The sequence below is a fragment of the Physella acuta genome, unplaced genomic scaffold (genome assembly GCF_028476545.2).
Source record: "Physella acuta isolate Inbredline_101_S28 unplaced genomic scaffold, ASM2847654v3 ptg000486l, whole genome shotgun sequence".
Taxonomy (NCBI): domain Eukaryota; kingdom Metazoa; phylum Mollusca; class Gastropoda; family Physidae; genus Physella; species Physella acuta.
In genome coordinates this window covers 802,021-820,915 of record NW_026732005.1, presented here as the reverse complement: position 1 = coordinate 820,915, position 18,895 = coordinate 802,021, and the positions used below count along the sequence as shown (strand labels likewise).

General features: G+C 34.5%; 1 protein-coding gene across 1 annotated transcript; it reads left to right on the top strand.

Moving 5' to 3' along the window:
* Window positions 1–14,878: 14,878 nt before the first annotated feature.
* Window positions 14,879–15,517, top strand: LOC131944240 (ficolin-2-like). Its single transcript, XM_059304778.1, has one exon. The coding sequence runs from the start codon at window positions 14,879–14,881 to the stop codon at window positions 15,515–15,517; it is 639 nt and encodes a 212-aa protein (XP_059160761.1).
* Window positions 15,518–18,895: the final 3,378 nt, after the last annotated feature.

Here is an 18,895-nt window from a genome sequence, read left to right as displayed (position 1 = left end):
TTGATTATGGCGATACTTTCAAAATACATGCGTTTTTTTTTATCAAATAGTTGAGTCTATAAACTTTTAAGATTATAATATTAATATCGACAAGCGTAAAAGTGTTCTTTCAATTACCTGCGATATTATAAATAAGCGAGGTAGCCTGTTTAAAATTTATAATTCACTACAATATCAATTTAAAATGTGGAATAAAGAAATAACATTTACATAGTTATAACATATTGTGGATAAAATTGAAACTAAAAAGATGGATGAAAAACATTGAGATGATTCATTTTAGAATTTTTTTTTTAAAAAGATGTATTTGTTGTTAATTGCACGTCGCTACAATGATTTTCTGCTGACGTCATAAAATAAAAAATTAAATAATCAATATACGTAAAAATGTTGAAAAGAACACTTTGTGTTAGTTAAGTCCCATTTAGTAATTTTAAACATCAGGGGAATTAATAAGTATTTGTGTTAGACAAGTTTGTTAATTATCAAGAAGAATTGTGTAATAAATAAATAGAAATAAAGTTCAATATTTATAATAAAAACAATAAATATATTACAGCTCCCTTATGGAAATATGTTTTTAATATTTCCATGTGTAGGATATTAAAACTAAAATTTGTCTCCAAACTAATCGTGAAAACATTATAAGTTTTAAATATCTACCTTGTAGACATCCGAGAGGGTTTTTATAATTTTCATTGCGCGGTCCTTTTTATCTGTGTTAAATCTATGAATAAGAAAACCACATTTGTAAACCCTACACAGCTTCTTCCACTTGAACTTGTTGACAAATGTTATGAATCAAGGATCCACAGCATCATGAAGAATGACAAAGGAATAGTTGAAATTTTGCTGGGTTTTGATGACGTCACAGAATTTGAAAGTACATCAGATGCAGGAGGGTTACATAGCTGGACAAACCTTCACTCACTGGAAATAATATCACTATGCTTGTCCCTGGTGGTGAGGGTCCTGAGGTCAACATTCTTTGATTCTCGTGTGTGCAAGATTTTGTCTGTACAGTTGATTGTGTGTCAAAAACTGAGGGAACGAACAGATTTGAAAGAGAGTGAAACTGGACTTTAACCATTTTCATTATAATCATTTTGTAAAGAATGGCCTTTGTTTATGTTGGTTATTTTAAAAATAAACCAATTCTAAAAAAAAAAATTTTAAAAGTATAAGTAAACCATTTTATATCAGTCGTCAAAAGCCGATGATGAAAACTATAATACTAAAGCGAACATGCAAGGCAAACTGACGCTGTAAATTACATATCTAAGGCAAAAAAAAATGTATTTTTTATTAATCAACAGCCAATCACTAGTTAATGTATTGATTGCACGAGAAGGAAATTATTGATACTACTTCGGTTGTAGCTTTATGTCTTAGTCTGTTACATTTCAATTTTGGTCCAAAATTTATATTTATGTATATATATATATATATATATATATATATATATATATATATATATATATATATATATATATATATATATATATATATATATATATATATATATTCTCTGACAAATGTAATTTTAAAAATAAGTTGCAAACTCCTGTAGTCTTTATAACAAGCTCATGTAGATTTTGTTTAAAACAAAGTGTTAATAGTTTTATTGACACTGATAAGAAGGTAGTGATTTAAAATGTAGTTGTTAGCGTTTACGAAGTATAACGCATGATCTCTACCGCAGCTTCCATGATTAAAGAACGACATTCTATTTTAAATTTTTGACAAAGATACAACAACCAGAAGTATTGACAAAATCGTTGTTACACTTTACTGCTGTAAAAAGTTCAAACATGTGCAGCCTTGCTTATAACATGTCACATTTTTGTAGATGACAATAGGCAGCAACGTTTATACTAGTAGTTTGTGGACCATAACGATATTTGAATGTGTCGAGTAAAAGGGTATTCTATATCGTAGAACCAGGCACAGTGAAACATTATTACCGTCAATAAAGTGCATTGATCCAAAGCATGAAGCCACGCAAGTCTATGGGAGGTTGAGCTGAATTAAAGCAGTCAAGCATGACTCAAGTCAGAACGTTTACTGAAATTCCATATCACGTTGAAAGAAGCTCAACAGCCATCAAAAGACATTATTGATTGTTAAGCGAGGTTATCTCAGTACACGAATATATACAGACAACAAAATGATTTAATAGAAAGAAATGAACATTTAAAATGAAATTTACAACTCAGTCGTTTGTGTTTGGTTACTATGGTCAGCAAAGCTTTTAATTTTTCAACGCATTAGCCTATATTGTTACTAATACCGTAAATGACAATAACAAAATCAAACAACAACAACAATTCAATCACATGATAAAATAAATATAGAAACTGGAATATGGAATAACAATTCATAAACACAAGGGCTTAAAATAAACTAGAAATAAGTGTTGACGTAGCTGGACGTTAAAATGAATGATATAAGTGACCGATGATTTAGCATGAAGTTGTAAAATCGGCGTTGCCTAGCGGTGGAGCGCTAGACTGCTTACCCGATAGTTTCGAGTTCTAATTTGTGTTCAAGTTAGTTGAACGTCCATGATTCCACCCAACTCTGATGGGTACCTAACTCACGTTAGGGAAAGTAAAGGCGGCTGGGCATTGTGCTGACCACACTATCCCTTTATAGGTTATATGCCGAGGTTAAGAAACATGAACTCCACTTCATCTGCCCATTCGATCGTTAGGTCTAAAGAGGATTCTTTTTGTTTTCTTTTGTAATGAAATAGAATTTATAAGATAGATTGTAAAAAAAGTATTAAAGCGCAACTAAGGTATAAAAATTTATTTAAATGCTTCACCAAGTTGAATAAAAGGTAACCATGTTTTAAATGTCGACCGACATTGATTATGGGTATATTGAGAAGCATATCGAGAGCAACAAATGCAACGACTGAAATGAAATTTAAAAAAAAAACCACTTATTTTCTGATGTCACTAGGAACAGAATTTTCTCAATGGAAAATATTGTTGTCACAACAGTTCACAAACTCACATTAAAATCATGGGTACTCTATAATCAGAGTTGTTGTTCATAGCCTAGGATCTAGGACGACATAGAAAAACAGATATCAACTGCAAATGGAAATGTTTATATGTATCTGTAACAACATGAATTCTTTGTTGTTATTGTGAGTTCTTCAATATACTCATACGAGCAACAGTAGTTGTGAAACAATAACTTTATTTACACTTTGTACAGAGAATTAATAGATCCATAGTAAATCCATGGTCACAACTGGTATAAGTACAATCACAGTCAAGAAACAAAGTGTCGTAGTAACATCCTACATTCACAGCCACAGTCCTCAGGTTCAAGTTCTAGCACACAACACCCGTTCACCTTTTTGCTCTCCCTTTTATTCACTACTTTCTCTCTGTTATGATGTATGTTTTATAGGTATTGAATTGAGTACAGGTTGGTGCGCACACATAGTGAACACATGGGTATGATGACGCGGTACGAGAGATAGTGACGTTTTAGGTTAGAGAGTTGGTTGCTATGAGTTGATGTGTGAGCAGTTGAATCCTTATCGTCGGTGTGGAAGGACGTGTGTTGTTGTAGATACGAGATTAAAAGATTTATATACGAATTACTTGATTCATCTTATTCCTGATTGTTCGTCGTGGATCTATTTGAATGTGACATAACCTAGGGGTTCTCAAGGTGTAATACTCTCTCCCTGGTATTGGAGAGGAGTCAAATGGTAGTGGCTGAGTCAAGTAAAGTAAACCCTCTCACTGCATAACTGTGGTACGCATAGAGAACGCAGCAGTTATAACATGGTGGAGATAGCGAAACGATATATATAGCCAACGACCGTCCTATGAAGAATCTGTTTGTCTGGAAATCCGACTGGAAAGTAGAATCTATTCTGAAGTTACCCGTGTTGTGAGAACCGGTGGGAAAATATATAGGAACCAGAGAATTATCGATATAGACACCATATCGGTACAATACAATTTAACTACGGACATTTCTGATTGTTCACCGTTAGCTGAATACTCCGATGACCTCCAGTCAGCTGTGTCAGCGCAACCTTGACCGTGAACCGTTTAAAACATGGCGGCGGCAGGAAGAAACTAAAGTGATGTGTGTATAAACATTGACTCTGTATCAAGTATCAACGTGAATTACTTCATTTGTGGAAGACAACGAGAAGAACCTATGTGCCTGGACTTATTGAACTAATCAAGGGGACCTGTGTTGTGTGCCGGGACGTATTGGACAAGTCAAAGTCAAGGGGATCTGACGGATCTGTGTTTCAAGTTTCGGGACGTGTTGTACAAGCAAGACTACTCACTACTGCAAGGGGATCTGTGTGTCGGGACCTGGAGCTGTGTGAATTCGGTTTCTAAGATAAGTGCCACCATTTTCTTACTATTTAGAGTACATCTGTGGGGTGTTTTACCACATTGTTGGTTGAGCTATCATATATATTATTTATATATTAGTTGTATAATTGTATATTGTATACGTTAGGAATTGATCTAGAAATCTAGAATAGATCTGGATTCTGTGGTTAATCACAGTTAGTGAATTTAATGGTGATCTGGCTAATAGATCTAAATATTATAAGTTGAATGGTCATATAGTGTGTCATATAAATATTAAATAAGAGTGTTGTGTGTAAGAAGGTGATTTGGTCACTTCTTAAACAGGTGAATCTAGGGCTTAGATCTAGAATCTATCTAGATCTAGATTGATTTGGATCTATTGGTGGATACTTTTTGTTGGATCTAGAATGGACACAGAAGAAATTAGGAAAATGTATAAGTTAGGACAGAGTCTGGAATATAAGGGTGAAGATTTAGAGAACTGGGTAACTAGGCAAATGAAACTAGTAGAGGAGACAGCTAGTAGGGCCTATAAATGTGAAATAGCTAAACAGGAATTAGATATAGAGAAAATTAGGATTGAGGCTAATGAGCAAGCTAGAATAGAGATAGAAAAGGTAAAATTGGAATATGAAGCAAAATTGGAACAGGCTAAAGTAGATAATGTGGGCAAGCAAGTAACTAAGGAGGTTAGAAATTATGAAAGTAACATTTTAGGGAAGATTCCAAAATTTGATGAGTACAAGGACAACCTTGACTCATACATAAGGAGATTTGAAACCATAGCAAGAACTACCAATGTTCATGAGTCACAGTGGGGGACACAGTTATTGGTTTTGATAGGAGGTAAGGGATTGGATGCATGCCAGGGTTTAACAGAAGTTGAGATGAAAGACTATAGAATTCTCAAAAAGACTTTGTTAGAATATTACCACCTAACAGAAGAAGCCTACAGAGTAAAATTTCAGGAATTATTACCAGAAAACACAGAGGATTTCAAGATTTTTTCAAATAATATTAGAACAAGTTTTGACAAATGGTATGATGCTTCGGGATTAGAGTTAACAGTAGAAAATTTGAAGGAATTTATTCTAGTCAACAAGGTTTTGACCTCAGTCCATAAAGATTTATTTGGTTATCTCCAAGAAAGGAAACCCAGAACTTTAGCTGCATGTACAGACCTGTGTCAAAAATATCAGGCTGCCCATCCAAATAAAACCATTAGGAAAGAGACAGAATTTGGTCATATGTTTTTAGCTCAGGGAGTAGAAAGAAATTATAGTAAAATGGTAGACAACAAGAATATCAGAAGGAATAATGCAAGTCCAAATATAGCTTCCCAGGGATCATATAAGTGTTATAATTGTCAAAAGGCAGGTCATTTAGGGAGAAATTGTCCTGATAGGGTTAGAGTTATGGATGAGGTAGGAAATAGACCACAAGTTAGATGTTTTGGTTGTAATAGGTCTGGGCATATGAGGAAAGATTGCAGGGAATTTCAAGAGTCAGGGAGAAATAGTTATAATCAAGACCAGGATAGTGTATACATAGCAGTGTTAAATAAAAATTGTCAGGGGATGAACACTTTCAAAGCTTCAGTGAATAGGATGAATACAGTGACAATTAGGGATACTGGTGCCTCCATTATTGCTGTTAGAGATAAATTTGTTAAACCCCATCAGTACACTAATAAAAGGAAGCGCGTGAATGTGTTTGGAGGTAGAAGCTATAGTTGGCCTGTGGCTAGAGTTTTTGTCAGATCAAAACAGATTACCGGATATGTAGATGCTGTGGTTTTTAAGAAAGGCCCGTATGACTTGATTATAGGAAATGTTCCTGGGGTAAGAGATTATAGTGAAAGTAGTAAAGTCCAGAACTTAGAAAACAAAATCAACATCCTTGAAAAGGAAATTGGAAAACTTGTTAATAAAGTACAGGAATTGACCAGTTTAATAAAGTATAATGGCTCTGACAAGGTAGATAGTACTAAGGTAAATATAGGAGATAGGAATCAGAATAGAAATAGAAACAGAAAGTGGTGTAAGAAAGATGATACAGAACAAAATAAGGCACAATGTTTTATGGCTAGAGATGGAGATGAGGAATTGAATGATTTACAGTGTGCTCTAGTAACCTCTGCTGATGGAACTGAGACTATAAGGATTAATGATCCAAATTGTGTTTGGGCTGACATATTTAGAGCAAATTTGCCTGATGCTAGTGATTGAATTTTTTTTTACTGAGGTAATTGTCAAGGAAAAGACTCTGTAAGATATGATATAGATACATGTAGACATGTTGATATGTTGATGTGCTGATTGATAGTACTCTGAGTTTTGTTTGATTAATATATGACGATGTGGGTTGATGAAGCTTTGTTGTAGAGATATTATACTTATGATAATAATAATAAGTGATAATATGATAAGTTCTTTTTGTTGTTGCATGATGATTACACTAATGTTATGAACTAATGATGTCTATAGTCACTTTGATGGGGTTTGATTGCTTCTGATATAATATGTGTTGATGTGATTATGTTTACTTCTCTAGGTTGATGAGAATCCTAAGTTACCTGATCTAGGATGTGGAAATTATGTTGTACTATAATGATTTACTGAATTGATTATTTTTCTAGGTTGAGAGAAGTCTTTATGCTGAGTTGATATGGTTATATCATGTGTTAATAGGACTTTATTACAGGAGCTGGGGAATCCAGTGCCATGTTGATTAAGCTGTATTAGTGATATTGTATGTAAAGATGGGAACAACCACAGATGTTCACTAAATGGTGGCACTGGGGGCTCTGTTCGCCATCACAAGTTGTATTGGTATAAACTAATGGGATGTTGGGTATAATTTTTCTTTTATAGCTACTGGTGTCAAGAGATGGACATTGTTGAGTTGAATGATGATGAGAAGTGTGTGAAAACCCAAGAATACCTATCTGAGGGAGAAATTCCAAGAGAAATTATTAATTGAATGCGAGTGATTAAAATAAAGTTGTGTGGAAGTAAAACTACAATGTAATGTAATAATTAGGACTGGGAAATAGAATGAATGTTCATGTATAGCACCTAGTTGATATTGTTAGGTTAAAAGTATATTGAAGATGATATGTTGGTAGACATAGTTGGACTTGGTGAAAATGTTTGAAGCTAATGTGATTAGCTTAAATGGGGAGGGGGGTAATGTTATGATGTATGTTTTATAGGTATTGAATTGAGTACAGGTTGGTGCGCACACATAGTGAACACATGGGTATGATGACGCGGTACGAGAGATAGTGACGTTTTAGGTTAGAGAGTTGGTTGCTATGAGTTGATGTGTGAGCAGTTGAATCCTTATCGTCGGTGTGGAAGGACGTGTGTTGTTGTAGATACGAGATTAAAAGATTTATATACGAATTACTTGATTCATCTTATTCCTGATTGTTCGTCGTGGATCTATTTGAATGTGACATAACCTAGGGGTTCTCAAGGTGTAATACTCTCTCCCTGGTATTGGAGAGGAGTCAAATGGTAGTGGCTGAGTCAAGTAAAGTAAACCCTCTCACTGCATAACTGTGGTACGCATAGAGAACGCAGCAGTTATAACACTCTCCCCTTACGTACATGAGCGATGTCACCCAAAAACATGGAAAAACACATGACGATCGCTCAAACAGTCCTTCCGCTAGCCAGGTACTCTTCATTCATGCAACTTCATGTAAAACACAATAATATAAACATACCTAATTATACAGTCTGTGACACGTCCCCCCTTCAAATAAAATTTTGTGTAACAAAATTTATAAATACAATATTGGTAGGGCAGGACCATGTGCCAGACAACAAAAATTTTTATACATCTCAAAAAACATGGAAAATACATTCTTTGTAGACTAATGCACAAGCATTATGTGTAATATATTCAAATATGAGAAAGAAAAACATTTCAATTACCCAGTAATTGTAGTATAAACAAGATCAATGAGTTTAGTAAATTACCAAACTATAATACATAGTTGAAATTATCAAAGACTTGATTCAACTCATAATTTAAATAACTATATCCTATGTGGTAAAAAAAACTTCCTTATCATCAAGGTATGTTATTACCACGCATGAGTAATATACTTTGTTGTCTCCCCTATTTGACCCATTTCAGTCATATCTAGGTCACAACACAACATTCTTGCCTTTCACAGGTATCGACTGATACAATTCATCATTGAGACTTCCGTCTTATTGTTATGCGGAATAAATAGTCTCTAACTTTTACTTGATTTACTTTATTCACTGTTAATTAATAGTATAGAATAGGTTTAACATAATACAGTTTACATTCTTTAGATATAGTACACAATTTATGTTTACTCAAACACATTATTTGATATTTATATATTACAGTTACAGACTGTATAATATTAATAAACTGTCAATTGATAATTTAATCTTAGCATCCTCTATAGCATGAGTAATCGTTCTCGTGCAGTTGACGATGACCTGTATGCCATCTCTCCCTCAAATTGTAGCTTTTAGCTGTGCTACCATAATCATTTCCTAGATTTCGTGTAACCTGTGTTACTTCATTTGTTTTAATATTCTCCTCTGGTTTCTGAACAACGTCAGTAGTTATCTTGCTTTGTGTATGTTGGTTTGGTTCATCAACCAACTCAATATAAATATTATGGCATTGCTTTGGCCTTTCATAATACATCTTGCTTCGGTATCTTTCATTAGAACATGATATATTCTTTCTTAAATTACTATATTTCCCACATGACTTTCTTTGTACATAATTGTTTCTTCTCTGATTTGCCAACCTATGCCAACATTGATTTTGGTAATGACCTGTTTTTCCGCAGTAAAAACATCTAGATTTTGGCTTCTTATAAACATGGTGACTGTATTCATAGTTTGCTAAATTTCTTTTTCTTTCATTCTGTGCATTAATGACATTAATGACATTCTTATTAACATGTTGACTGTATTCATAGTTTGCTACATTTCTTTTACTTTCATTCTGTGCATTTTTATTAACATGGTGACCGTATTCATAGTTCGATACGTTTCTTTTACTGTCAGTTTGTAATTTTTTGACATTGTAGTTTCTAGTTACTGTTTCATCTTTCTTAACTTCCTTGTGCTTCTTTATTGATTCTAATTCACACATAAATTTCTGTGTTAATTTCTCCATTTCTTTGTTAAATTTATTCTTGAGTTCTAGTATATCTTCTTTATAGTTTGACTCCAATTTTCGAAGTAAATCTTCAATAGGTACGTTCTCTTCATTGTGGCTTATTAAGTTCACTGATTCATTAATCATCATTAGTTTATCATGATTCCTGCCATTCTCCGATGGACTTATTAAATCATCACTGCCATTGACTGATGGGCTTATTAAATCATTTTGACTGCCATTCACTGATGGACTTATTTCTTGTTTACTACCATTATCTGATGGACTTATTTCTTGTTGACTGCCATTCTCTGATGGACTTACGATACAACTTTCAATAATATTCTCGTGTACCTGCGTATCATTTAATAAAGAGTCAATCTTAAGACATTCTAATGTATCTGTCACCTTTAAATCATTATTAAGTTCAACCTCTGTTTTTTCCTTGGGTTTCAATTCTTCCTGGACTATGTTACTCTGTTCTTCATTCCAAAGGTTGCCAATATTTACTTCTTCAAGTTCTGCTTTAAATTCTGTCTGTTCACTTTCTAATTTTGGTTCATTTGTGTCTGTTATAGCTTTCATTTCTAATAGTTCTTGTTTATATGCTAGTTCATGTAGGCCAACTTGTTTTTCCAAAGTTTCAGCCCTTTTATCTGCTCTCTGTTTTCTGTTTCTTTTTTTCCGCTTTCCTTTTAGTTGTACAGTCTCTTCTACTTTATCTCCATCCGAGATTTCTTCTTCTTTTTGCATGTCTGTAATAGCTCTTGATCTATTACACACTATTTCTATCACATCATCTAGTTCTCTCAATACATTTCCATGAGCTCGTCGGGGTTGGTCTGTTTCTTCGTCCCATGCTTCTTTTGCTTCTTCTATGTCTCTTTCAAGTCGATTGGTTGCCCAGGCTATCTGCTTATTCATCTTCTTAATGCCTTGCGCCCTCGCTAGTGCTAGATATTCTTCAAAACATAACATTTTGATATATTTTCTATGACATAAAATATAAATTCATTAGTTGACAATAGATAAATGTTAATTAATTTACAATACCCTTTCTTGGTTTCTGGCTTGTTTTAGTTGATTACAGACATCTGGTTATCCAAGAAAAGTTCATAGTACATATATATGTCCAAAAATAGTTCACTTTGTTGATTCCAAAAAGTTGAAAAAAATTCGAAATAGTTCTAGTAGCCTGTTACAGAGTAGAAATTTGTCCAGTTTTAGATAAGACATCTTTAGGAACAGTTTAGGAACAGTTACAAAAATAAACTTGATCTGCTAAATCCAAACAGTAGAAAAACTTGAACAGCTAATCCATATAGAAAAAACTTGAACAGCTAAATCCAAACAGTAGAAAAGAAACACTAAGACTTGATCGGCTAAATCCAAACAGAAAAAACACACAGACGATATTTACTCGACATTGGTGAGACAATATCGAAGTAAGGTGATAAAAATTATCACGTTGATGACTTGACTTGAACAAAACGTCTGACTTGACTACAGCAATCCTTCTGACTTGAGTGTAGATAGATGACTTTCAAGAACTTGACGTACTTGGTAAACAGTGGAAGACCGCAGACTGTAATATCTCCATTTCTGACATATGTAGCACCAATTCTTCAACCACTTGTGACATCATAAGTAACAGTAATACAATGTAGCAACATCACTTTATTGCCCCCACTTCTGACACCATATGTAACAACATGTCTGATAATAATGTAGAAACACTTCTTCAATTGCTTCTGACAATGTAACAGTAGTAGTAGACGCTCACAATGTAGCAACTGTTGTTGCCCCCACTTCTGACACCATATGTAACAACATGAATTCTTTGTTGTTATTGTGAGTTCTTCAATATACTCATACGAGCAACAGTAGTTGTGAAACAATAACTTTATTTACACTTTGTACAGAGAATTAATAGATCCATAGTAAATCCATGGTCACAACTGGTATAAGTACAATCACAGTCAAGAAACAAAGTGTCGTAGTAACATCCTACATTCACAGCCACAGTCCTCAGGTTCAAGTTCTAGCACACAACACCCGTTCACCTTTTTGCTCTCCCTTTTATTCACTACTTTCTCTCCCCTTACGTACATGAGCGATGTCACCCAAAAACATGGAAAAACACATGACGATCGCTCAAACAGTCCTTCCGCTAGCCAGGTACTCTTCATTCATGCAACTTCATGTAAAACACAATAATATAAACATACCTAATTATACAGTCTGTGACAGTATCTTAATCTGGACAATCTCCTGTAAGTTTAGTAGAGTTAGTTTCCAAGATTTTCTCAAATCTTAAAAATACTTTCTAATTTGTATATATTTTTGTATTAAACCATTAAATCTAACCACTAGGAACCTATTTAATGGTTAGGTAAAAGGTTCATTTAACTATAGTAAAATCAAGTCAATAAAGTTTAACTGATTACTTGACGTGAGTTATGTATATCTATAGCGGCTGGGTCTAGAGTTGACCATAACATATTTACATATACACGTCAGCGGTAGAGTCTACCAGCCTGTCCAACAAACCATTATATCTATTATAAAAAAAACACAATTATTGCAGTTTTCCGACTCTTGCAGATGTCAAACATCGAGATTTATTACCATCTACTTTTAGCACGATTACAATCTTTCCTCCATATTCGTGCACGGAAAATTAAAAACATCGAGACGGGTTTTAAAGTATTTTAAAATATATTTTGAAGTATATCAGATTTTTCAAAAATTGTAATTTTATTTTTTATAACAGTTGAAAATGTTTGTTGTGAAAATAGAGAATTCAACTACACATTGAGAGACAGGAGTGACGTCACAATGGTACTACTGGAAGGGCATCACGTGACCGATGCAGTGCTGGGCTGTGCTGTCACGTGCTCAAACAACGAGAACGATTGTTACAATTTTATGTTTGATGAGTTCAGTGGAGGGTGCTATTTAGGTGGGTTTACAACTATGTTTGATGAGTTCAGTGGAGGGTGCTATTTAGGTGGGTTTACAACTATGTTTGATGAGTTCAGTGGAGGGTGTTATTTAGGTGGGTTTACAACTATGTTTGATGAGCTCAGAGGAGGGTGTTATTTAGGTGGGTTTACAACTATGTTTGATGAGTTCAGTCGAGGGTGTTATTTAGGTGGGTTTACAACTATGTTTGATGAGTTCAGTGGAGGGTGTTATTTAGGTGGGTTTACAACTATGTTTGATGAGTTCAGTGGAGGGTGTTATTTAGGTGGGTTTACAACTCTGTTTGATGAGTTCAGTCGAGGGTGTTATTTAGGTGGGTTTACAACTATGTTTGATGAGTTCAGTGGAGGGTGTTATTTAGGTGGGTTTACAACTATGTTTGATGAGTTCAGTGGAGGGTGCTATTTAGGTGGGTTTACAACTATGTTTGATGAGTTCAGTCGAGGGTGTTATTTAGGTGGGTTTACAACTATGTTTGATGAGTTCAGTCGAGGGTGTTATTTAGGTGGGTTTACAACTATGTTTGATGAGTTCAGTGGAGGCTGTTATTTAGGTGTGTTTACTTGATTAAATTGTTATACCAATGAAACTAAAAGAATATTTAAGTATATTACTGAATAATATTATCATTGATTCAGTGCTAACCATCTTGTATTAGATTTTTTGTTGTTAATGTGGTTTATCGAAAGCGTGTAACGCAGATATTTTCCATTGCTTAAACCATTCCGTGATTTTATCTATTTGTTTCGCATAGTGCACGTTACTATCATATATGGGTACATTTCACAGTTTGGGTGTGAGCTTGGGGTAGATTTAACTTTCCGAAAACTAAAATCGGATCAATTCTAAACATCTTAACGGTTGTATTAAAAAGAATAAAATGCAAAATGATATTCTCAAAATATTTTAATAAGCTGATGTTTGTAATATATATTAATTAATTTCGCTAATTTTTAAAAGGCTCTTGGATTCTACCAAACGACGCCGTCATGACCTCGGTACCACAACCACCAGCCGAGTCTAAGTTATACACAAGGGGCGGGTACTGTGATACCGTGGGCAATGGAAGGATGGGATCTTGTAGAACATCTGTCTGTACAGGTATTTAGTCACCGTGTTCTATAGAAGATACAGAGGCGTAGCGAGGGGGGTTGGGGGTGCTGACCGCACCAGGTGACACCATTTAGGGGGGTGACACCAAGCAAAAAATAGCAAAATATATAGAGAAAAACTTGAGGAAGGGGTGCAAATCGAAAGTTTGAAGGGGGGGGGGGGGTTGCAAATCGAAGACTTGAGGGGGGTGCAAATTGAAAGTTTGAGGGGGGGGGTGCAAATAGAAAATTTGAAAGTTTGTCCACGGGAAGGGTCGCTACGCCTCTGGGGTGGTGACACCATTAAGTGCCGCACCGGGTGACACCCGACCTCGCTACGCCACTGAGAAGATAAATATATATATATATTCATACATATATATATATATATATATATATATATATATATATATATATATATATATATATATATAATAAAAAAACGTTGATTGTCAAATTATGTTAATTTTTGTCACTTGCAATGTTTAATGTGTTAAATCTGTTATTAACTTTCGGTTATAGCTTTAATTACGTAACTGTTTGTTCTTTTTAATTGGGTTCTAACACTAGTATCAATTATCTAATTCGAGAATAAAAGCGATATATAGAATTACGCTATTGGTTAGGTACGTTATGTTTGTAGTAGAAACACGATTCTGATTCCTATACAACATCCAGCTTTAACGTGTTAATTAGCTTTGGCGGTAGCTGTAATGATTTAACTGTATGTTGTCTCTATTAGGTAACTTTTGAATAGGATGAATTAGGATATAATTTAATTTAAACAAGTTGTTTTGTTTTATTGATTGGATCATATGCAAGAGTTAACGGTTAAGTATAAAACAATAAACGTATGAATAATTCACTTAAGTTTTATTTAAGTCCGTAGGTTTTCCCTCTGTTGTAGAGACTCGACAGCTTGTTTGAGGTTAAGATCCGCCCAGAAATATACTATGTTACTTTAGCCTGTACAATGATTGCACTTTGGAAAATAAATAAAAATAATAAAAGATACATATTAGTTAAGATGCAATTTGTGATTTCGACTACATTTGTAAAATGGTGATAGATTTTAAACTGAGATTACTTGTATAATTAGTGACCACAAGACGCTTTTAGAAATCACACGCTAATCGTTAAAAAAAACAATAATTACTTGCTCAGACGATTTAGTTAAGCTACTCAATATTCATATGACCTATGTTACATGTGCTTTTAAAATATGCATTTTTTCTTATAACAGAACAGAAAATATTAAGAAAAACAACACAAATGATGTTAGACCATGATTTGTATACATCGTGTGCCGACGTGAAGAACTCCACCAACCCCAGACAACTTTTACAACTGTCGTCTGGTCTTGTCGTCATGTGTGACACAGTGACAGATGGAGGGGGCTGGACAATTTTCCAACGTCGCGTCTCCGGTGTCGTGGACTTTTACCGCAACTGGGAGGAATACAAACACGGGTTCGGAGACTTCGACGCTGGAGAATTTTACCTGGGCAACGAAAACATTTACTGTCTGACAGCAAACAGATCACATGAATTAAGAATTGACATGACTTTCAAGGGGAAAAACTATTACGCCTCGTATTCGAGTTTTAAAATACAATCAGAAAAAGAGTTCTATAAACTATTTATAAGTGGCTACTACGGTAATGCAAGTGACAGCCTAAACACAGTTCACAACGGAAAATATTTTAGCACCTACGATGTTGATAATGATGAGGTCAATTATAATTGTCCAGTAACGTATCAGGGCGCTTGGTGGTACTCCAACTGCCACATATCAAACCTCAACGGTCGTTATGGGAGTGTGCTCTTCGGGAAGGGTCTCTCGTGGAAAACTGTTACCACTTTGTATGATGGAGTGACCTATTCTGAGATGAAGTTAAGGCCTGTTGAGATTTGACTCTTTAAACTAGCAGCTTTATGTATAATAAGCAAGACTTGTGTTGATTTAATGAGCTGTGGTGATTGATAGAACATAGTATTTTATAATAAACACCAACAAATTGTTTAAAACATTAGAGGTATTATTTCACATAACAAAGAAGCGTGTTGATTTGTGATCCATCAAGATTACGTTTTTGACAAAACCATTTTTTTCTCGTGTACAGAGTAGGCCTATAAAGGAAATATTGCACCCGAATAAAAAACATTTTAACTTAAATGAGTAGTTACAAATTGTGTCTGTGTGTGTCTGTGTGTCTGGGTTTTATGTTAACACAAGCACTTGAGTATTTTTTTAGTTAGGTATAGGAAATTTCATACATAATTATCATAATTTAAAAAAAACTTTTCTAAGAATTTCCAGGTACCCGGACGTGATACTAAGTTCAATTCCAAGTAATTAAAATCTGATTTGACGCACAGATTGTTAACTTTTTAATGCTCTCCAAAATAGCCCGATGTGATACTTACGGATCACAATAACTGTAATACTGTTTTATTTAGAGAAAATATATTTCATATGAATGTAAAATATTAATACTTACATTATTTTCAATTTTTTGAATGACGTGCAATATCTGGATATATTACTCAATTTCTGGATTCTAAAATATTGACTATCGTTTCAGTTATTTGGAAGAAATTTCAAAATAATATATAAGTATTGGCTCCTGTAAGTTTTATTAAATTTGGGCGATTTCCGGTAAATTTGATTTTTTTTTCTATTGCCGATTTCTCGAAAAACAATTTGACAATTGTTTTGTCTTATTCTTACAGAGCATATTACCAGAATGTCTGGGCTCAAAACTTTCAGAATCTGACAAATTTTCGCATTATTCTTACAAAGCATATTTGAAAAAAAACTTCAAAATTTGGCAATTTTTATACTCACTTTGTTTAAACTCTCACTTAGATCAAGTTCTCGACTTTTTGAAGTTCTATCTTTGTTCAAGTTCTCATTTTGTTCAAGTCCTCACTTTGTTCAGGTACTCACTTTGTTCAACTTCTCCCTTTGTTCAAGTTCCTACTTTGTTCCATTTCTCACCTTTTTCAAGTTTTCACTATTTTCAAGTACTCACTTTGTTCAAGTTCTCACTTCGTTCAAGTTTCTGACGTTGATCAGGTACTCACTTTGTTCAATTTTTTTTTCAAGTTCTCACTTTGTTCATGTACTCACTTTGTTCAACTTCTCCCTTTGTTCAAGTTCCTACTTTGTTCAAATTTCTCACGTTGATCAAGTTCTCACTTTTTTTCAAGTTTTCACTATGTTCAAGTGCTCACTTTGTTCAAGTTTCTCACGTTGATCAAGTTCTCACTTTTTTTTCAATTTTTTACTATATTCAAGTTCTCACTTTGATGAGGTTCTAGACTTTTTCAAGTTCTCACTTTGTTCAAGTTCTTATTTTGCTCAAGTTCTCACTTGGGCGGACCTCATCGGGTGACACCATTTAGTGGGGTTGCAGCAAGAAAAAATTAAAACATATGGAAGAAATATGATTTTTGCCAGTTAAATGAATGATTAATTAGAGTTAAAAGTATTTTAGTACAAATTGACGATCTCGACAAGGGGCGGGGGAAGGGGGCGGTGACGCCAGACATAAACCTACTAGCTCTAGAGAAAAAAAAATAGTGCTACATCCTGCTATATTATTCTTCTATTTTTTTGCTTTATATTTTTCTATCTCATATACGATTAGCACCTTTAAAAAAAGTAGGTTTACCAGTGACTTCCAACTCAGAGCCAAATGGAATTCATTTAATTTATTAAAAAGTAAATCTTGAGGGAACTCGTTAACTAGCGATGAACAACATGGACGCGGTTACTGCACTTCATTAATCCTGATATGTCACCTGGCTTAAAATATGTTTTAGTATAAAGCATTCAAGGTTAACTTTTGTCATTAATACAACTCAAATGTCGTTCTACAAGATAAGTAACGAAATCACATTAGACCTAGATATCCTTTGTGCAGAGGAAGTAGAGCTCATATGTTTCTTAACCTGGACAAATGAGAGGAAGGTGTGCTCAGCACTTTCCCAGCCTCCTTTACTCCCCATAACATGAATTAGGTACCAATCAGGATGGGTTGACGTATTTCTGACGTGGACCCGGATTCCGATTCGAGAGATTCGACTTAGTTGCCAAACGCTCTAACGCTAAGGCCACGCCGTCCTATCATATAATGAGATATTGACAGTAATATCATGTTTAACTCAGAAATTAATAGAGCTATCACTCACTGTAACAGCTTACTTACTAGACCTATCACTCACTGTAACAGCTCACTTACTAGACCTATCACTCACTGTAACAGCTCACTTACTAGACCTATCACTCACTGTAACAGCTCACTTACTAGACCTATCACTCACTGTAACAGCTCACTTACTAGACCTATCACTCACTGTAACAGCTCACTTACTAGACCTATCACTCACTGTAACAGCTCACTTACTAGACCTATCACTCACTGTAACAGCTCACTTACTAGACCTATCACTCACTGTAACAGCTCACTTACTAGACCTATCACTCACTGTAACAGCTCACTTACTCAGTCATCAGTCCTAAGGGCAGCAGTGGCAAGATACAAATATAGACCTGTAATCAATTAAATACCATTTTTTAAGTTCTCATTGTGTTACACTACTCAGTGTGTTAAACTCACTCTCGATGTGTTTAAGTACTATTTTTGTTCAAGTTTTCAATTTGTTCATGTTTCTCACTTTGTTCAAATTCTCATTTTTCTCAAGTTCTCAATTTGTTCAAGTTCTCACTTTGTTCAAGTTCTCACTTTGATCAAGTTATCACGTTGTTTAAGTTATCAGGTTGTTCAAGTTTTCTCTTTGATCAAGTTCCTCTTTGTTCAAATTCTCACTTTATTCATCTTCTCACTTTGATCAAGTTTACATGTTGTTCAAGTTCTCACTTTGATCAAGTGCTCCCTTTTTCCCACTGTGATCAAGTTCCTAACCTGATCTCAGATTGTTCAAGTTCTCAGGTTGTTCAAGTTCTCACTTTGATCAAGTACTCCCTTTTTTCAAGTTCCAAGTTCTCACTCTGTTCAAGTCCTCACTTTGTTTAATTTCCCACTTTGATCAAGTTCCTACGCTGTTCAAGTTCTCAGGTTGTTCAAGTTCTCAGGTTGTATTCAAGTTCTGAACTTGTTCAAGTTCTCATTTTGTTCAAGTTCACACTGTCAAACTTCTCACTTTGTTCAAGACTCAAAATTTCCTAGCCCACACGAATGTAGACTGCCCATTGTTCAACAAGCTTTCGTATTGCCCATTATGTACATTTTAAATTGCACATTTTGTCTTATCGCTACCTCGCTGC